The 20,386-nt window shown below is 55.1% G+C and overlaps 8 protein-coding genes across 8 annotated transcripts; 3 read left to right on the top strand and 5 right to left on the bottom strand.

Moving 5' to 3' along the window:
- Positions 1–461: 461 nt before the first annotated feature.
- Positions 462–3,289, bottom strand: N7459_003580 (COPI-interacting protein CEX1; the record flags this gene model as incomplete). Its single annotated transcript, XM_056942764.1, has 9 exons — positions 462–1,227; positions 1,292–1,464; positions 1,517–1,720; positions 1,767–2,061; positions 2,118–2,491; positions 2,552–2,698; positions 2,759–2,869; positions 2,955–3,092; positions 3,167–3,289. 9 exons carry the CDS (start codon positions 3,287–3,289, stop codon positions 462–464), a joined length of 2,331 nt encoding a protein of 776 aa, XP_056802647.1.
- Positions 3,290–5,694: 2,405 nt separating this feature from the next.
- Positions 5,695–9,343, bottom strand: N7459_003579 (putative PAB1 binding protein (Pbp1); the record flags this gene model as incomplete). The annotated part of the gene is made up of 5 exons (XM_056942763.1): positions 5,695–5,903; positions 5,961–8,288; positions 8,351–8,624; positions 8,682–8,868; positions 9,186–9,343. The coding sequence occupies 5 exons, from the start codon at positions 9,341–9,343 to the stop codon at positions 5,695–5,697; spliced, it is 3,156 nt and encodes a 1,051-aa protein (XP_056802646.1).
- Positions 9,344–10,707: 1,364 nt separating this feature from the next.
- On the top strand, positions 10,708–13,874 carry N7459_003578 (formin-mediated actin nucleation enhancer; the record flags this gene model as incomplete). The annotated part of the gene is made up of 2 exons (XM_056942762.1): positions 10,708–10,860; positions 10,938–13,874. 2 exons carry the CDS (start codon positions 10,708–10,710, stop codon positions 13,872–13,874), a joined length of 3,090 nt encoding a protein of 1,029 aa, XP_056802645.1.
- A 947-nt stretch (positions 13,875–14,821) lies between these two features.
- On the top strand, positions 14,822–15,781 carry N7459_003577 (putative GPI anchored protein; the record flags this gene model as incomplete). Its single annotated transcript, XM_056942761.1, has 3 exons — positions 14,822–15,323; positions 15,397–15,545; positions 15,686–15,781. The coding sequence occupies 3 exons, from the start codon at positions 14,822–14,824 to the stop codon at positions 15,779–15,781; spliced, it is 747 nt and encodes a 248-aa protein (XP_056802644.1).
- Positions 15,782–15,856: 75 nt separating this feature from the next.
- N7459_003576 (uncharacterized protein) lies at positions 15,857–16,162 on the bottom strand (the record flags this gene model as incomplete). The annotated part of the gene is made up of 1 exon (XM_056942760.1): positions 15,857–16,162. The coding sequence occupies one exon, from the start codon at positions 16,160–16,162 to the stop codon at positions 15,857–15,859; it is 306 nt and encodes a 101-aa protein (XP_056802643.1).
- Positions 16,163–16,559: 397 nt separating this feature from the next.
- N7459_003575 (putative mitochondrial 2-oxodicarboxylate carrier protein) lies at positions 16,560–17,812 on the top strand (the record flags this gene model as incomplete). Its single annotated transcript, XM_056942759.1, has 3 exons — positions 16,560–16,634; positions 16,957–17,039; positions 17,101–17,812. The coding sequence occupies 3 exons, from the start codon at positions 16,560–16,562 to the stop codon at positions 17,810–17,812; spliced, it is 870 nt and encodes a 289-aa protein (XP_056802642.1).
- A 364-nt stretch (positions 17,813–18,176) lies between these two features.
- On the bottom strand, positions 18,177–18,596 carry N7459_003574 (uncharacterized protein; the record flags this gene model as incomplete). Its single annotated transcript, XM_056942758.1, has 2 exons — positions 18,177–18,452; positions 18,516–18,596. The coding sequence occupies 2 exons, from the start codon at positions 18,594–18,596 to the stop codon at positions 18,177–18,179; spliced, it is 357 nt and encodes a 118-aa protein (XP_056802641.1).
- A 689-nt stretch (positions 18,597–19,285) lies between these two features.
- Positions 19,286–20,293, bottom strand: N7459_003573 (alpha/beta hydrolase; the record flags this gene model as incomplete). The annotated part of the gene is made up of 1 exon (XM_056942757.1): positions 19,286–20,293. The coding sequence occupies one exon, from the start codon at positions 20,291–20,293 to the stop codon at positions 19,286–19,288; it is 1,008 nt and encodes a 335-aa protein (XP_056802640.1).
- Positions 20,294–20,386: the final 93 nt, after the last annotated feature.

Raw genomic sequence — 20,386 nt, 5'->3', positions numbered from 1 at the left:
GGGGGTGTAGGAATATATAAAAAGAGGAAGATAGTGTGGTAGGATAGAAGATACTTGGAGTGGATATATATCTCTACGGGTAAACTGACTTCCTACCTAAGCTAAGACAAAGAATTGGAGAAGTCCCATTAATTCCTAAGTATACTGGAATAAAGAATCGAATTTGACAGAAGAGATTCGAAGAGAGCGCATTAAATCAGGCGATTCTAGTATTATACTGCACAGCTGAGAGCCCGGCTACATCCCTCGAACCCCTTTACTTCGAATTCGACTCATCACGGGCCGCGCGCGCAGCGTGGCCGGTAAATCTTGTGACGGAATTATTTACCCAGGTTGGTAGTTACTTAAATAGGCTGAGTGGTGACCCATACTTCCTCACCAACTCCACAAAATCCCCACACGCAATATCGTATGTACAAAGTCCACGCGTAATCAACAACCGAGACACAACTTGCAAAGTCTCAATCCCACGCATCACCCCAGCCATCATCCTCGCCCTCGTCTTTGGGCTTAGTATCGATCTTTTTGGCAGGTGCAGCCACAACTCGAGGTTTGGGCGTAGTTCTGGTGGGCACGGTGTTAGTCGACGCTGCCTTGCCCAGCCCCTTGGGCAAGGGTTTCTTCGTCTTCGCCTGGTTCTTGGCGGCGAGCCATCCAGCAAAATCGGGTTCGCCGCCATCGTCGAACGATATAGGGGCGGGCTTATTTGCACCCGAGTCTGGTGACGTGGGCTTTGGAGAAGCGACGGCCGCGGTGAACGGGTCGACGTCGTTCTCGTCGTCATCCATTGCGCCCCAGGCGTCGAAGACGTCGTCGCCTTCTTCATGTTGAGGCTCTTCTTGTGCCATAGGTATTGTGGCTGGGCGGTCTGATAGTGATCGACCCAGTGGCTGAGTTGCGGGACTAAGTACTTTTCGAAGATCGGATTGTGTGGAGGGCATGGACTGGGTGGGCGGGACTGATGCTGGACGGGAAGTGTCTACTTCGGCCGATTTGCCAGCGGGTGCTGGCTCAATCGTGCCATCGGCAGCCGCGAGCTTATTGGTGAATGAGGAGATAGCCCATCCGGTCCATGACTTATCGTTTGATGCACCGATGCGGGCTTCGGATTTGTTGGGCTCAGCGGGAGCTGTGGGTGGGAGTACCGTGTCCGCCATGGTGTTGCCGAATTTCCGTACACGCTGGATGTACAGATCGAGTGTTTTATTTGCCTGATCTCGCACAAGCCTAAAGAAGGATTAGTAATGTGAATGGCCAAGTACCTAGGTAGTAAATGTAGAATAGAACGCACTTCTCCTTATCCAAAAGCCCTGGACAAATAGCAGGGAGGATCTTAGCTGCGCAGTCATCTTCAGTGAATACACCGATTGTAGCGGACAGCGCAAGCAACCCGGCCATTCGGGCATGAGGGAATGGATCCCGGATAGATCTGGTGAATGCAGCAATGAGCACCTTGGATCGAGTCTGTAGAGAAGTAAGCATACTGGTGCAACACTCATTTGAAGTGAGGACTGACACTCTGCCCCAGATTCTTAGCGATGCGACCAAGACAGATGGTAGTGTTGGTACGGATACCAGGTTGTTCGTCATTGGCCGTGCGGGCCAGGAATTTCAGCAATTCTCCGTTTACAACTCTGTCGCTCAACTTGTTGATGACCGACAAGACAGCCTTGACAGTCTGTTCCCGGACAACAGGTGCAACATCGGTGAATCCAGAAGTCTAAAGAAAATTAGTTCCGCTCATAACGTGATTGAAGGACACTCACCATCTGGGGGAAGATCTTGTCGTTGACAACCTTCTGGGGAAGATTGTCGATCATCAGCGGTAAGTTTTCCAATAGACAAACACGCAGTGCTCGGTCAGGATTGCCAAACAAGCGCACCACTACAGGTGTCAATTTGGCATTGAACTCGTCGGCAGACAGCTTGGATCCAATCTTCAAGGTAGCACCGAGAACCTTCGGTCCACCACCCCCAAATTCAACAGATTTTAATAGCTCAGGGAGAACTTTCATCTTGAAGAAGTCTTCAGGAAAGTCTTCAGATAGGTCATCAAGCTCACTGTTGACATATCGGATAAGCAAACAAAACGACTGTGTAAATGAAAGGAAACATACTTGATAAACTCCTCACGCTCAGCATCACTCTTGAGACCCAAGCTCTCTATATCCTCCGTCAGACGGATCAGCGAGGTCTGGAAGAACCCCCCGTGCTTCTTCCCTTGCTCAACAAAATGCGCAGGGCTCAGTCGCAGCTTAGGGTTTGCAGTACATAGCCTCTTATAGCTCTGCTGCATGCTTGGAGGGACGTTTGTTGTCTTGCCCACTTGTTCGGCCCCCGCAAATTGGCCATTAAATACCTCAAAGATCAGAACACCTAGTCCATAGGCGTCTACCGCTGCCAAAGGGTGTCGCTTGATAACTTCCCAGCCACCTTTGACAACTTCTGGGGGTGTGTATCGCGCGGCATCTGGGACAAGGGTTCCGTATGTCTGTGCCCGATTAGTATTTGATCATATATCGGGTTGTTACGGCTGCTTGTCTGTACTCACATAGATTATAGCATCGTCCTCCTTCATCGAGCTCAGAATATCAAATCCTCCCAGTTTCCACTCGCCACTCTCACTCGTGTAGACCGAGGACGCGCGCACGGCACCATGAACGGAGGATGCATCTTCATTGATAAACCTGAGGGTAGACTAGCCCGACCTGATTCAGTATCTCCTGAAAAAAAAAATGCCCTGGAGGGGTTTTCTTACCGAAACTGTGTATAGTCCCCATTTCGCAGTCTCCTCGTTCAAACTACGCCGCTTCACCTGCCACGAGAGAGGAGCAACCCGTTCAGTCACGATATAGAGGTTCGACTCGGTCTGTTGACACGTCAGCCATCTCCATCTCAAATAACCATGCCCAAAAATCCCATTTTAAACACCAAGACCCAGGGTGGCGGCATACCTCAATCGTGTCGAGAACCTTGATCACGCCGGGATGCCGCAACGTCCTCGACTTCCGAACCGCATTCTTCGCAAGCGGGAGACGCGACTTGTTGGCCGCAATGTCAAAGGCAAAGACACTGCACGCAGAGCCATCCTCCTATATAACAGAAGAAAGTCCCGTCAGCTACCAGCGTCCCCCACACCGCAATAGAAATCTGGAAACCACCCTACCCGCTTCGTACCGTTGTGAAGAGCCCAGATCGAGTCACCAATATCCACTCTTTCACCCAGGGAAAACGGAAACGATGAACCCTTGGCGATCGCAGAGGCGACAGCCGACTTGAGGAAGTCCATGGCGAAGCGCTGCGCTGGCCTCTTGGGGCTTGTTTGGATGCCCGAGACTGGGCTTGGAAGTGGCCAATGGCCCAAAGAAAGTGGTGATCCGGGCGGCTGGAGACCGGTGGGGGTGATAGAAATCGCGAGCGTCTCGAACACGGCAGGCGACAGGGAATGCGACAGTCAGGAGGGATCGACCTGTATTTCGCGACGTGAACTTGGCCCCGCCTTATCGGAGAGCAGGGCGGGCTGAGCTGGCCTCAGGCGCAGGATCCACCGCGTTTATTTGGTTCCGCACTCCAACTTCGACTCCCTCTTTTCGACTCTCCCACTTTCAACATTCTGCACCGTCCTACATGATGGCTCTATGATGGCGCACTTCTGAATTCCTCGGTACTAACTAAGCGATACTCAACCCTAACAGCATCCTGTTCACCTACAGACTCCGATCCATCCATGTACGTCAGTTATTCCCCTTGAACTCCGTTTCCAGCGACCCCGTCGCGTCTCCAATGATGTGAATCTGGTAAAAGGTCAGACGAGCAAAGCCCCGACTCATCTTTACTTCCTCTACCCGCTCCAATTTCATCGAAGGTACTCTCCCAGCTACCAGACGACAGTAGTACTGGGTTTCCTGCAAACACCGTCAAGGCAGAATACTTCGCTTCCGCCAGGACCGAGCATTCCAACACTCTTGTCCCTTCTCTCCTGCAGATCGCTCTCGGTAGCTACGGCCTGCTACCCTGCTGTGCCAGTCGCAACATGGTAGATCCAGTCGAGCACCCTGGCCCTCACGCCACACCTTCTCTCTTCGCATTTACGCAGACACATGGCTAGAAAAGGCAAAAAGGGCCCGAGCCGGAAGACCCACGGCTGCGCACGTCTGCGCGCTACAACTGCCTCTGTGGGGGCGCTGTAGTGGGGTCTTGGGTGTACTCCATGTGTACAACAACGCAGCCCTTACACCTCCGTGGCGTGAACGCGAGTTCGCGGCGCGAGGCGGGGTTGCCCGGCCGTCATCTGGGGTTCCTGGGTTCGCTTTGCATCCATGAGGACCAGTTGGAACCAATGGCAACGGTCGATAGAGTACGGGTCTCCGTGGAGATATACCACATTTCCCATGCGCTCTCTTGTCAACTGCGCGAAGAGAAAGGTGCGTCGTGGATGAGGCAGGGGCCGAGTGTGGGAGCAGGGGAGAGGAGAGTGAGCGATGGGGGTGCTGGTATGGAGGGGTTCGATTCGCAGCGTTTGCGTCAACCTATCTGAAGTGTCTGTTGAGATTGGTGTGGAGATTCGGTGCTGCTGCGGTGGCGGTAGGGTTGAAGCACCGCGGTGATAGGGTGGTGGTGGTGGATGGTCTGGGTCGAATGACGACCAAAAAAGAAACTGAAAAGACCTGAGGAGATTTGTTTGTTCGTTTGCCTCTTTTCTTTTCTTCCTTTTTTGTACCCTCTCTTTTTCGGCAAGTTGGTTCAGTATGAAGGAACAGGTTACCCATCTCGTGTCCCAGATCATGGTGGCAATAACTAGCAAGCAATGGATGATGAGAGCCCGATGTCTATCTACTGGATTTGGTGCATCTATACTCCATACCCAGATTACAGTATTTAATAAGCACGTTGATATAACCTTATCATTCCATTGGCATCCCGCGGGAGCGCTAGCAACCACTCATATCTCAAGCCACCTCTCATCCACCATACCTGTTTGACCTTCCCGCCTCACTCACCAGCTGACTCGGTATCCATCCACCATCCTTAGTTCCTATCTACCGCTGAAAGGTGACTCATCGCGACCCCGGTGAGTTTTAGCCGAACAACGCACTAAGCCCCCAGAGGGTCTCTCCGGGGGCAACCACAAACACGCTCAAGAGTAAGCAGAGAAAGAAAGGAGAGAAAAAAAAACCGTAGAAAACCGGAAGTAGATGAAAACCCCGACAGAAAACCGCCATTAGACATGGAAATGTCAAATTGATCATCGTTGGCAGCTGATGGTGAGCTTTCCGAAGGTCCGGAGATGCGTTGTTTACTTGGGGTACTTCAGACGTCAGGAGGCAGTGGCAGGGAAATTGAACAGTATGTAAACCACTGGACTGCCTATCCGTAAAGATAAATAGACACATTAAGCAGGTCCATTGCTAAATCTGGAGCACGCGTGAGCAAAATGTCCCGACGTTATTGCTGCAAGGATAGACAGACCTGCCAAGCCTCGCAGTGATCTGTACGGCGTGGACTGATGCCCGGCGTGGGCACCAAGATGGGCGGGGAGACCGAAGGCCGAGACACATGCTCCACCTCAGGATCTGACAAGTGAGGCTGCCGGCAATGCAGAAGGCTGATTGTTCAGCCATGGTGTAGCAGAATAGAGATCATGGACAGCGAGACACAGTAGCCGCCCAGAGGCTTCATAATCGGTTATGCGATTCATTTCGCTTCGTCTGTAGCCTCAGCGGCATGTGAGTTGGCCCCTGTGTTGGCGGGGGCATTGTTCTGCATTTGAGGAGGTGCCTGGGGCACTTGATTGTAGCTGTTGCTGGGCGCGCGATGTTGGTTGGGCGGGAAATGATGCACCTGGTGTGGACTGGAAGAAAAATGAGGCTGCTGTTGCGGATAACCACCGCGGCCGTGGGGCACTGGATGAATTCGTGAGCGAAGAGTAATGGTATGGAACAACGAGGATGACTACTCACTGTGTCCCGGTTGCTGGGCGACGTATCCAGCCTGGGCGGGCTGCCCAGGAGTCATGAACATCATGGGCTGCGGAGGTTGGCCAGACTGGGAGTTCTGATGCATCATCATCGGAGCACCGCGACTTGGACTTGGGTACCCGCTATGTGGCTGTGGCGGGGGACCATTTTGAGGATAGACATGGCCCGGTGAAGGGGAATACATCTGCATCTGAGGGGTATAAGGGGAGATTCCCTGAGCGACACTCATATAAGGACCGTTGGAAGGCTGCTGCACCATCATGGGAGCTCCCATGGCAGCTTGCGGGTTCATGAACTGAGGACCAGCCTGATAAGGCCTCATGGGACCAGGCTGCGGCCCTCCGTAAAATTGCGGCATCGGTTGCCCGAACGCGAGCTGGGCATGCGGTGCCATAGGGGATGGGTATCCGATATGGGTTTGTTGCAAGCGAGGAGATGGGAAAACGTGCGGCGAGGATGCAGAGAACTGCATCCGATGATGGTCATCAACATGGGAATGAGCGGGGCCATGCGGGCCTTGATGAAGATGTGGTCCATTGGGGGGGCCAGTGGAAGACGGCATACCCGTGTTGCCTTGCTGGACTTGGAATGGCACTTGGTGTTGTTGAGGGAGATGGGGGTTGTTAGATGCGGATCGACCTTGCGGCAGGACTGACGGCACACCGCCTGGCTGCTTGAACATCTGGTCGTATGTCTTTTCTTCATTGCCCGCGGGAGCATCCCAGGTTGGCAGCGTCTTGTAGGGAGGAGGGATTCCTCCATTAAAGGAGTACGGCTTGTCGGTTGCTTCCGCACCCTCCTTCTTCATGCGCTTGATGGGATTGAACTGATCATCAATAGATGGCCTCTCGGCGATGGGCTGTGGCTTTCGGTTACCGAAGAAAGCAGATGGGGTGGTTGCGCGTGAAACAGAGCGGTTGCGTGAGAAAGAACGCGGGCTGGCTGCGGTCGCGCTAGCACCACCAGGAGTAAAAGTGCTTGCTGCAGGGTTGGGTTTAAACTCCATCGCGCGAACGTTGAACTTGGATGCAGCGGCCGAGGCCGGAGTCTGGGCCTTCACAGGGCTCGTCACTCGGGGCTGCTCACTGACCGGGCCAGTCGGGGGCCCACGGGCATCCTGAATAGGCAACGGGGCAGGAATAGGCCCCATACCAGCACCCTTTCGTTGCTGAAGATTGTCTGTTAGGCGGTGACCAAGCATACCAGTGCCGGGACGACCGGGCTGCATTGGCTGCTGGGGGAAACGACCATTTGGTCCTGCGAGGGGCCCGGTAGGAAGATAACCTTGGCGGCCACGAGAATAATTCTGACGATCAGAAGGTGCGACCGGAGGCACCACACCGGCGGGCCCAGTGGGACGAGGGGCGCCCTTCTGCTCCGGGGCTGGGGGGGTATTCTTTCCCGGGGGCTTGTCATCGTTGGAGTGGGCTCGCTGGATGATCGCCTCTTGCTTGTGAGGGTCTTTTGCCAGAATGGGCACCAAATCCTTAGGAACGGGGGTTGAGAGTTTGAAGTTCTTTGAGAATTTCATCAACTCATTCAACTTAATAGTCCGATCATACGAGGCCTGGTTGCGACGGCGTTCCTGCATCTTCAATTTCTCGCTGTTTGCGAACTGACGGAAATGATCCAGGACTTCGGTCTCAACATTCGCTGTGGCATTGTCAGGACCAGGACGCTTCGAAATAGGAGCCGCAGCAGCTGTCCCTGCAGCTGTCTTTTGCTCAACTTCGGTGCTGTCATTGGAAGAAGCAGTCGTTTGGGGGTTCTCGGCCGGGGTAGCTTCCTTAGCCGGGGGCTGAGAGACCGTAGGGGTGGGAGCAGCCGAGGGCTGCTTGCCCGTTGTAGCAGGCGGCGCAGCGGCTTGTCTGCGTGCCGGAGGTGTATACTTGTTGGATTGCCCAGATACAAGAGGCGGGAAAGCCTTGTTCTCGCGGCGAACGCCACTGTACTTGTCTTCTTCGTCTTGATCACCGGTGTCTGGGGCTACCAGACCTCTCTCCTCCCGCATGTGGGGGTTGTCCACATCGGAACCTTCAATCTCGCGCGCGATCCGCGCCGCCTCCACCTGCTTCTGGCGGTATGAAGGGTCCGAACGATCGATGCGAGTTGTATACAGATTCTCATCGTAATTGGTCTTAGCACCGAAGAGACGCTCGTTTGCCTCAAACTGATCCCAGCCCTTCGTATCACCAGTCGAGCTTTCCAGGGCAAGATCAACGTCATTCTCGGGTTCCCAGCGCTGTAGAGTGCGCTCTCGCATGGCCAGGTTCCCAGAGATGTCACTGTCTGTTCGGAAACCAGCGGTTCCTATTCAATAGCATTGTTAGGATATTCCCATGGCTATCGGTAATGCGCAGGTTATTTCATACCATTTGACTCCTTGACTGACACTTCGGCTGGAGAAACATTTGGCACCGCAATATCGGTCACGTCCTTGACGTCAAAGGCTATAATATGCTCTGGTGCGGTTCCAAGATATGGACTACCGACATCACTAACGCCATTGGTCTTGGGCTGATTTTCCTGAGAAGCCCGCTGCACCATCTTCAGAAGAAACGACGAATCGCTGGTCTCCAAGGTCGAAGAAGAGAAGATGCCGCTAAACTTCTCTCCACTCTTGGTGGTAATAACAGCGTGTAGGCCCTGACAATACACATGTCAGTGAGATGCCTCAAACGAGGGCGAGCGAAGACGGCTTACAATGAAGCTGGCGAACAGAAAGACAAGGCGATCGTGGGCATGATGATCAGGAGTATTCGACTCCTTTTGGCCGGGCCTGGGGGGCCCCGACTGTCTCTGGGCCATGTTTCCGTTGGACGACGAGTAAGAGGAGCGCTGCGTGATGGGGTTGGTCCCTTGGGTCCAGGCCTTGTGGGAGTTTGTGCGCCTATGTGGTAAAACATGCTTGGGTCAGTGGGTGCGACCGACAATCACGGAAGGAGTACACGACGAAGGACGACTGCCATCGAATCCGACCACCCGACAATTGGTTCGCAGTGGCACACAATCGCAAGCCAGCCTGGAAGCAAGCTCGCCAGCCAGAGGGCACGTGCACCGCCAACATTGGCCGAGGACAGATTGAGGGAGCCGGACGAAAACCGCCTTGCAAATCATCCAGACCTCCCATGGCCAAAGCGACTGCATCTGATTGTGGAGAGATCGGAAGTCGAGGAGGGGAGTGGAGAGTGGAGGTAGAGGACATACCGCTGACCACCGTCCACAGGGCTACCGGACTGTCGGCGACCGTCCCCCTTGGTGCTGGCACTGGATCTCAGCGAGGGCCTGCCAGAGTTCTGGGCAGGGTTGGCAACATTGCTCGACGAGCTGTTGGCCACCGGAGCAGAGTTGAGGGTGGAAGCCATTGATTGACTCGGGTGTCAAGTCAGGGCAGACTTGCGTCGTGGAACTTCGCACGGCGGAAAGCCGCGAGGGTGAGGTAGGGGAGCCACAATACCCACACACCGCCTGCACAAACGGGACGCGGGTAGGAGGGCAAGGAGGGCGGGGGAGTTGTCAGCAACCACTCACACAACACACCGGGAGATGGTATTTGTAGAGAAGGGATGAGAGGAGAGGAAGGAGGAAGTTGAAAGATGCTGGGGAAAGTCACGGGGGGTGATTGGAGGTGTAATGGTACGGTATCCCGGTGCGACGCTGACTTTCCCAGCTTGACAGCTTTGGGTCTGCAGAACCAGGGAAATCGATGCGATGGAACGATCGATCACTATCCTCAGCATTGATCCAAGGGTGGATTCACCCTGGTGGTTGAGATCCTCTACGATTTCGGGATTGGGGATTGGGAATTCTTCCTGGTCCGGGTGATTGCCGTTGCCTTGTCCATTCGACTACGGCTCATTCTTGTTGGGGTGCTCTTCCAACCCTGCACCAGTCGGGATGCCAACGCGTGTATCGTACATCGTACATGAAAGCACAATGATGCCGGTCTTTGCGACTGCGTCATGGTTGAGCCGATGGGTGTTGTTTCTATGGCATTTTCTATCAACCACAGTATTCCCTTGGTTCTAAATAGGGGTGATGATTGATAGATGGAGTCTGTTCTTTGTATTGCTTCTTATTGTGCTCCAGGTTCGCATAAAACCACCGAATCAACAGCAATCATGACGCCCGTAAAGGACCACCGCCTTGACACGTCCTATGTCGCCGTTGTTTTCTTTTTCTCTGCTGCGTGTTCAATTCTATGTACTAAATTACGAGTCGTTATCTTCTCCGGTTGTGATTGGCTCCATCGACTCAACATGCATCACTGGTCCAACAATCCCAAGATGGGAGCTCGGCGAGCCGCCCGTGACGGTGAAGCCCAATGGCGTCAGGTTCACCACTAGGGAGGCCCTTATCGAAGGCGGGGAGATCCTGACGGAGTCACCTCTAATCCCTTCGTGTATCCAAGAGGGATGAGGGTGGGAGATCCTCGCCGAGTTGGAGTACTTCGATGGTCAGGGAAGGGGTGATGGACGATGAACTGCCAGAGAATGCCATCGCTAGGCGTGATGTGTCGAGGCAATAGTTAAATAAGGGTCAATAGTCAGCGTCGAGTCACATGTGAGGGCCAGCGCCAGGTGACATGGTAATACCGAAATATAGGTTATTTATCGCACTGGGAACTGCAGGGCCCACCCAGGGCCCGTTCCGAGGCCGTATCCCAGGTGGTGCGGGAGGCTGGGCGTCATCTGTTTGCTTGGCAATCCGACTCTCATCTTCGCTTACCATGCAGTCGTCAGTTCCCACCAGGTCCTTCTCTGCTGAACCTGCCTCTTCTCCGCACCGTCCCCCGGTCTCGGGCAGCAGCGTCGACTCCATGGCCTCTGCTTCTGGTCGCAGCTCCTCCGCCTCGGCTCGCTCCCAATCGGCCAAAAGTGTGGTGAGTGGGCGTCTCCGCCCTTGAATCCCTCTCACTGTTTCGGTAGAACCAAGGTCGCTAACCCAGCGCATCTGTAGCCCGATAAACAGATTTCCCAGATCGAGAAGAGCGTGACACACCTCCTCGTCGCGACGAAGCAACTCTTGGAAACGTTGACTCAGTGGTCTCGAAAACAAGCCTCGGAAACGGACGTATCCGATGTCTACGTGCGCCTGGGCTATGAGTTTAACCTGGCCTGCCGGGCTTTTAATGCCATCGGCGTCGAGACCTCCGATCTGGGCCCTGTCCCAGACATTCTCCGCACAATCCTTGAAGACACCCTAAGCCAAGATGCATCACCACAGAGTCTCGACCGATATCTCCCCCAGATTCGCGATATAATCATCAATCTACTGCACGGGTTGAAGAAGAAGCAAGCCCGTCTGCGGTCACGGCAGCAACGAGAGGAAGGACGCGGTCTACCCGGAAGACAAGCGAGCGCCGGGAGCCTTTCCAGCAACCAAACCGCAATCGGGCAGCTGTATGATGAAGCGGCGGCTTCTACGATGCCACAGTCGACGGTGCAATCGCCCAAGAGGTCCACGCGACGATACGGGAGTAACGGGTCTCTGGAGGACACTCAGGCGGCCCATCGTACATCACCGGCACCATCGGACAACCGCGGCACCAGTTACGCGGAGCGGGAGGCGTCGAGACGAGAAACACAACAGCTCCTCACGCAGCCTTCTCAGGACAATATTTCCATCTCCCAGTCCACTCCACCCTCTGCCCCTCCAGACTTCCCTGCCCCACCGCCCCTTCCACGGCAGGATGATGCGCTTGGCGCTCTACAAAGAAGTGGCGAGCTTGAGCGGCGTGCATCGCGTCGGTTTTCTGCCTACCAAATCCAAAAACACCTGGGTACTTCAACAAATGGGGTGCCCGTTCTCCCCTCTCAGAACTCCCCTATTCCTAACCGGGCCCGAGATGTCCGCGAATCCCTCAGTGCTGTTCGCCTTCGAGGTTCGTATGTTCCATCTCGACAACGATCCTCTCATCGCCCCCAAGAGGTTGCCAAAGGTGGACAAGCCCAGGCGGCGGCCAACATTCCTCGGCCGGTGGAAGAGGAACGCCGCCAGCCATCTCCAGAACCGGCTGTGCAACCACGGGAGAATGGTGTCCCTCAGCCCCCCTCACGGCCGTCTGCTGTTCCAGGGAAAGATATTGTGGAAGAGCCAGCAACGGCAGTGCCAACACCGATCTTCCCACAACCACCCAAGCCGCCTGCTCTTGATGATGCCTTCGACCCAGAGAAAACCATTACCCCTGGCGCGGAGGCAACTCCTGAGACGCCAAAGAACAAACAGTTTGGCCCATCGGATGTGGCAACCCCTCCCCCTATTCCTCAATACACTGGAGAGCAGCCCTCTCCGGGTAAAGAGCTGACCCTTTTCCTGCAATACAAAAGCAAGATCAAGAAGTATGTCCTGCCAGATGGCATCGCCGATCTTACAATCGGGCGACTTCAGTTGGCTTTTATTGAGAAGTTTGCCTGGAATACTCATAACAACGGTGTCGACCTGCCTGAGATTTACATCCAAGACTCTATCTCCGGCATCCGCCACGAACTGGAAGACCTCAACGATGTCAAGGATCGATCAGTCCTCGTGTTGAATGTTGATACTCTGGATGAAGTCAAAAAGCACTTCGATGACAGCTTCGGCGGTGTTCGATCTCTCGTAGAGGGAGTGAAAGAAGCACTTGCAGGACAAGGCACAGCCATCCAACGTGTGTCAGACCGCCAACTCGAAGCTTCCAAAGAGATGGCTCGCCTGGCCGCCTCTCCTCCCGCATCTACCATCAGCACAGCTAGTGTTAGTAGCTATCCAAAGGCCACCTCCTCGGGAGGTGGCAGCCAGATCGCCGAGCTCCAGAGTCTCCGCCGCGATCTCGCCGTTCTCCGGCAAACTTACTCCAACTTTACCTCCGATGTGGCCAGCTCAATGAGTGCGGTCCGGGCGAAGGCAAGCCAGGTCAAGACAGCTGCTGAGGATGTCGCTATTCCGACGTATGAAGGCGATGCCGGTCGTGCCCGCGTCAACACTGGTAAGAAGGATCTTGCGGATGAATCAGAGCGTCTGGTGGCTCGTGTGGACGACCTCCAAGATCTGGTCGAGGATCTCCGGAAGGATGTGGTGACACGAGGCGTCCGACCCCTGCCAAGACAATTGGAGGGTGTCAGTCGCGACATTAGCAACGTGATGAAGGAGATCAAGAAGATGCAAGACTTCTTGGGTCGCGAGAAGCCCGTTTGGACGAAGATCTGGGAGAAACAGTTGCAGTTGGTCTGTGAAGAGAGAGACCAGCTCACCATGCAAGAGGACCTCGCGGCTGATCTGCAAGACGATCTCGAAAAAGCCGCCCAGACCTTTGCTTTGGTGGAGCAAGCAACGAAGGAACAAGCCATGGAGAAGGCCAACGGCGGTGTCACCCTGCGAGCTACGTCAAGGACTCTTGGCATCGATCCAACTGTTGATCCGATGAAGGCCAAGGACGATGTTCTGGGCGAGGTTCGTGCCTTGCAGCCTAACCATGAAAGCCGCTTGGAAGCCATTGAACGAGCCGAAAAGGCCCGCAAGAAGGAGCTGGAAACTCGGCGGGGTGATCTCTTCCAGAAGGAACTTGGCGCTTTTGTCCAGGAGGGCAAGCTCAAGAAAAGCGGTGGCGTGGAAGAAACAGAGCGACTCCGCAGTGCCAAGGATGATCGCATTCGAAAGGAGGTTTGGGACAGACAGCAGGCTCGCAACGCTGAGATGGAGAGACAAGAGGCTGAAGCCGCCGCAGCCAGTGCAGCTGCATCAGAAGGTAAGCCTGATGGCGAGACCTCGGCGGAGGCAGACGAAGCTGCACCAGCCAGCGCAGACAGGGGTGCAGAATCACCAGGGGGTGCTGCACCCGCAGAGGAGGGTGAGAGGGATGGCAACTCAGATGAGATCACCCAGTCCGAGCACCCGCCGGAGTCTGGATCCATCTAGATTCGCTGAACCTCGGCAATGGGGTTTCTGTTCGCATTTGTTTTGTTTTGTTCTCCTTTATTGCGTGCGTTCTGTTCTGGCTTGCGATGGGCCTCATCATTTCTCGCATTTCCGGTCTATACCTGTGGCGTATTTCCTATAGCATGTCTCCTTGCCAGCTTGCATCCCCTTTATGTCATTTCTTGACGATACCCCTGCCACCTCGGTGGCTTGTTTGCCACATGTCTTACCCTGTTCATTCCTACAGCATGGTGTTGGTGCGGGTTTCTACCTAGGTAGTTTATTCCATTGCCATGCCAAGTTCTTCGAGATGCGATTATAGATCCAGCCTGCATAATGCAAGACATAGACTGGTTTAATTCGCGAGCATCTCAAGAATATATTTCTAGCTGTGTATTTTTCATACAGGATCAAATAAGTGGACATCAAAGAACGTGGATATTGCGGTGGCCGTTGCCCAGCCATCGCATTAATCCCCACGCTCTTGTATTTATTTAGCAGTTAGCGTCGCCGCTCCTTTCTTCATTCGTCGCCCTAGATCGCCAGACCGTTGAATTCTTATTCTGCCCATGAACTCCTACGAGCTGTTTTCATTTGTATCTTTGATATATTAGAATACAGACATTGGTCCGCAGTGCAGGTTCGCCAATCGACCAGCCCATATCAGGCATTGACCCGCGCCAGCCTCATCGCCAACACAACCAGACACCCAAAACACCGGGGCCTGATCTCAAGTCCAGGCTGTGAACATCTGGTCTGTACCACTATGAACTGCTCCGATCGAGTTACCATCCCAATGGTGACGCAACGCAAGCGCATACTGATGATCGACAGATACATCCCAACCTAGATCGCTCGCGCACACGCAGTCCCAGATTGGATCCCACATCAGGTTCGGAGCTTCCCAGCAGAACCGGCGATATTTGCCTTTGCCTTTGCCCATTCAGATGAGGTTAGCAGCCACTTTCAGCCTGGCGCTGCTGGCTTCGGCGTCGGCGGCGGAGGAGCCCAGCTATTTAGCCTCAACAACCGCGAATACAAGCCATGCGACGGATTCGGCGACGATTTCTGGTGCAGAAGATGCCCTGCGACGCAATGCCGAAGTCGCGTCTCGGCTAGCGGTGGCGTCCGCCCGCGGCGTCAGGAAGATGAGTGCCGACGAGGGTGAGAAGTTCTTCCTCGATTATTGGCAGTTTGGGGATGATCCACAGGGAGGACTATCCGAGCGCGATGCGGGGGATGTGAATAGCACTTCTACTTCTGCGAACGAGGTGCCAGAATCTAGTGATCTGGGGAGTACAGTCTACGAGCATTCCCCGGCGGAGTTGTTCTCCCCCAGGTCCTTTCCTTACCATCCATCCTTCGATGCTAATACTACGAATCTGGAGGGCGGTTTTAAAGCCCGCTGGCGGAGTCTGCTCGAGTCTAGGGATTTCAAGTGTCCCACAGGTACGTACTCGTGCACATCCATCGGCCGGTCGGATCGGTGCTGCGGTACGGGAGATACCTGCGAGATCGTCAGAGACACTGGCTCGGGCGATGTTGGGTGTTGTCCGAACGGCGCGACGTGCGGTGGGACTGTCGGGTCCTGTCAGAGCGGATACACCGCGTGCTCAGCGGCTCTGGGCGGCGGATGTTGCATCCCAGGCTATGAGTGTGTGTCCGGGGGCTGTGAGTATCGAGTCTGGTGTTTACTCCTGACATGTCCAAGACTGACTGAAAACAGGCGCATATGTCTCCGTGGTCACTGTGACGCTGCACTCATCGGTCACTGTGTCTACGCAGACGTACTCGACCAAGCCTCAGAGTAGCCATTCGTCCTCGTCAACCTCGACCAGCAGCAGCACGCAAAGTTCGGATACTCTGGTACCGCCAGCCCGACCCACGAGTCTCTCCACCGCGACTAGCGAGACAACGAGTCGCGTGGATGTCTGTCCCACTGGGTTCTACGCATGCTCGGCTGTCTATCACGGCGGCTGTTGTCAGACCGGGCGCGATTGCGACACGACGTCGTGCCCGACAACGTCCTCGACGACGTTCACATCGGATGGCGTGACGGTCATCGAGCCGGTCACAACTGGACGGAGCTCCCACACAACAGGCAAATGTGCGCATGGCTGGTTCAGTTGCGCCGACACGGCGGGCGGAGGCTGCTGTCCCACGGGATTTGCCTGTGGATCGAGCTGCATAGCGACGGCGGCGAAGACGACCGTTGCCAAGGAGCAAGCGACGAGCAGTGGAAGCAACCTGGAGCGCGTGGGGAGGAGTTTGGCAATCTGGGTCTTCATGTGGATGTGGTGGATGTGGTGATGGATATGTGGAATGATGAGATGTATGTGGATAGTTATGTTGACATGTTGTATGACGGTATAGAAAGGGAAAAACCAACACCCCACGGGGGTGGCGTTAGTAATCGGCTGTTCGTTTCTCGTCTCTCGGTGAAAGCAGGAAGCAGACCGCAGTCGGAGACGATCACCGAACCTTGCCGACTCCGGCTACCGCACTGCTTCTCCGCTCTCCGCCATCCTTCCTCTTCTCTTCTTCCATTCCGCTCGTGTTTATTGATTTTTTGTGCTTTGGTGAGTGATCGCTTACTTTTCTCATCGGCTTCAGCTGCGCATTCTTCAAGTCCTCCGACCCCGACATTGCTAAACTCCCCTCTCCCAGGTCCACCGGTCGCCCATCATGTCCGACAAGTCGCAGCAGCCGCTCCCCTTCATCTACCAATTCGCCGCCGGCGCGGTGGCTGGTGTCTCCGAGGTATGAATTATTAGTCCTCGTATCGAGATTCTTGCTCGACGTGCCTGTACCGAGTCGCAGTGCTCTCGTGAGGTCTTCTGTTGTCCGTGACTAATGCGTCTCCCCGCAGATCCTGGTGATGTACGCTTCCACGTCCCGCCCCGGGCGCCAATCGCGCTTCTCGCTGAATTCAACACGCAAAGATGGAGGGAACTGATGACTCGCAATATCCAGGTACCCATTGGACGTCGTCAAGACCCGAGTGTAAGCATGTCACGATCGGAAAATTTACCGGATGCAGAATCCAGTGGCTAATGCCTTCTCCGCACACTCTTACAGTCAGCTTCAGACCGGTACTCCCGTCGCTGGTGCAGAGCACTACAATGGCATGTTCGATTGCTTCCGCAAGATCATCAAGAACGAGGGGTATGTCTTGGGAACCCCCCACATTAAGCCGGCTGTCCTCACCCGCCACCGATGTCTATAGTTTCTCTCGCCTGTACCGTGGTATCTCGGCCCCCATTCTGATGGAGGCGCCCAAGCGTGCGACCAAGTTTGCCGCCAACGACAGCTGGGGTAGCTTCTACCGCGGCCTGTTCGGTGTGGAGAAGCAGACCCAGGGACTGGCGACCCTGACCGGTGCCACCGCTGGTGCCACCGAAGCCTTCGTGGTGGTTCCCTTCGAGCTGGTCAAGATCCGTCTGCAGGACAAGGCCTCGGCCGGTAAGTACAACGGAATGCTGGACGTGGTGAAGAAGATCGTTCAGACCGAGGGCCCGCTCGCCATGTACAACGGCCTGGAGTCGACCCTGTGGCGCCACATCCTCTGGAACGCCGGTTACTTCGGCTGTATCTTCCAGGTCCGCGCCCAGCTCCCCAAGCCCGAGCCGGGCAACAAGAGCCAACAGACCCGCAACGACCTGATTGCCGGTACCATCGGTGGTATCGCCGGTACCCTGCTCAACACGCCCATGGACGTTGTTAAGTCCCGTATCCAGAACACCACCAAGGTGGCCGGCCAAACCCCCAAGTACAACTGGGCCTGGCCCGCTGTTGGCACCGTCATGAAGGAGGAGGGCTTCGGCGCCCTGTACAAGGGCTTCATCCCCAAGGTGCTGCGTCTCGGCCCCGGTGGCGGTATTCTGCTGGTCGTGTTCACCGGCGTGATGGACTTCTTCCGCAAGATGCGCAACGAGTAAGCGTGTAGCGGTAACCAAATCTATCAAACCCCACATCCCAAAATTCTACCCCGGCGACTCTGGCAGTCAATACCGCGGTGCCTCCAATAACACCCACCGGTTGACCTGTACCACGGCCCCGATATACCCTGCTTTCTGCGCGTCCTTTTGGGCAAACCTGACGCGCCGAGTTTGTGAAATCTGTCGATGATCGTTTGCATTAAGTCTTGTGTCTTTCCTCGGTCGCATGTGTCGAGTATGTATCACAGCAGAATAGAGCATGACTGCTAGACGGATATAGAGAAGCGCGCATGGATTGGTTCCAAAATCTTCATTCAAAAGGTATACCCATATCGCATAAACATCAATCCCAAATCCCCCCCACCTAGTGCCTGCCCTTCCTCGCCGAAACAACAGCTACGATCCCGAACAGCATCAGAAACAGGGCTATCACCATGAACGTCACCGAGACCATCGTACAGCAATGCTCTTTACTCCGCCTCCTCTCGCGCCGGTCCGCCTGGCGATCACATTCATCGCAGTGGACGTGGAGCGCCGCATCTGCAGCGGGCGACTGTTGGCCTAGCGCGACCGCGCCGGCATCGTACTGGTGAGCATCGTGCTCGACGTCAAGCTCGTCTGCACCGGCAACGCGGGAGTACTGGATCTCGTCAGTTTCATGTGAGTTTCATGCAGAATAGAGGGAAGAGGATCGTCGACGTACGCCCGTCAGCAGATTCGAGGGCCGCTGCTCGAATAGTTCCTCGTAGGCGGGGGCTGTGTCCTGGGGCGTGGAGGCTCCCATGGTGGTATAGCGAGGTGGAACGGAGAGTCGAGGCGGTGGGTGATTGTCTCTCTTATGAGGCTCTCGCGGTGGTATTAGTTTTAATAATGCAAGGCGATTACTTGGATGAGATGGGATGACGGTAACGCTGTCAGTGGCGGAGCATCCTGCCCGCTGCTGACGGGGGCCAGGCATCCATGATGCAGGGAGGCGCTGATTGGGCGTTGATTCACGCTGGTGATAACGGCGAAGCGTGGAGGGTCATCTGGGCGTTAGAATCTGGTTGGTTGAGGATTGTGATAGGGTTTGCTATATTGTTGATCCTGTTGGTATAGCTCATTGCTCGAGACGATCTCACAGATGTGAAGCATAGATATACCCCTGTATAGAGGAGTGTCATCGATATTCTTTCTAAAGTTGACGATTCCAGTAAATTATGTTGTTCCTCTTGCGGCACCATCGGATTATCGAAAGACTGGGTTGCAGCAACGCAGTTCAAGTCCGTGGGTTGCATACTGACGTCGAGGAAGGTACATTCTTGACTTATAGGATAACAAAAAAAAAAGAAAAAAAAGGAAAGCCTTCCAGTAGTCTATTCAATTTTCTAATACATGACAGTCATATACAATAGTTGGGGCAGTCCCATCTCAAGGGAGTATAGCAAGACTCGTGCCGGCGTGCAACAGAACTACCAACGTCCATATCCAACATCAATCCCGATTCGAGACTAACTGGCGCAGCCAAGTACTGCGCAGCCCTCTCGCCCGGTGACTGATCGGGGCATCCGGCACAAAGATATCAAACGAATGCCAGCAACCAGCCCACACATGCAACTCTGTCGAGACGCCCGCCTTCCACAGCGCAGCCGCATACGCCACATCCTCATCACGAAACACATCCGCATCGCCGACATCCATAAACGTCGGCGGCAAGCCCCGCAGATCGTCCGCCCGCGCCGGCACCGTATACATGGTCGCATGGCGACGGTCCACGCCCAGCGCATAGTCGCACGCATGCACGCTATTCGACAACGTCCACGGCGCCAGATGTCCGAGCTGCCGCATCGAGCCCGTCGCATTACTATCGTCCAGCCACGGACACATCAGCAGCTGGCCCCGGATCTTGGGCCCCGAGCGATCGCGGGCGAGCAGGACCACGCCCGCGGCGAGGTTCCCCCCAGCCGAGCCGCCGCACACGACGATGTGGTCGGCCGAGACGCCCAGCTCCTGTGCGTGGCCGCTCAGCCATTCCAGCGCTGCGTAGCTGTCTTCCAGCTGCGCGGGCTGCGGGTGTTCCGGCGCGAGACGGTATTCGGCGGACACGACCACGGCGCCCAGCTCTTCGACCCAGTCGAGGGCGCTGGCGATGCCCAGGAAGCGATTGCCGGAACAGTGTCCGCCTCCGTGGATGTGGAGGATACCGAGGGTCTGGGTTTGTGGTTGTTGCTGAGTGGACTCGGCTGTTTTCTTTGGGCGGAATATTGATGCTGTTAGAGGTCCTGTTGGCCCGGGTATTTCTCGTTCTTCGTGGGCAATGACATCTTCCCTGCCGCGGAGGGTATCTTCTAATGTGAAATTGAGGAATCTGCGGCGATTGGCGAGGGCTTCTGGGGTGCCGATCTCGTCATTCTGGGGGAGTTGGCTGTGCACTTGGGCCAGATCAGGGTGCATGAATGGTTGTGGAAGGTTGGATGCCATGACTGAAATGGGAGAATCCATGGTAAGAGATGATGTGTGATCTTAATCTTTATAGAGAGATCGGATGGCTGTGAGAGAACTGCCAGGTAGGAGTCGGGAGGGTGGTTGTCTCAT

Source organism: Penicillium hispanicum (genome assembly GCF_028827665.1).
Source record: "Penicillium hispanicum strain IBT 35686 chromosome Unknown utg000003l_segment0_segment0, whole genome shotgun sequence".
NCBI classification, from domain to species: domain Eukaryota; kingdom Fungi; phylum Ascomycota; class Eurotiomycetes; order Eurotiales; family Aspergillaceae; genus Penicillium; species Penicillium hispanicum.
This window is presented reverse-complemented; position numbering and strand designations above follow the sequence as displayed.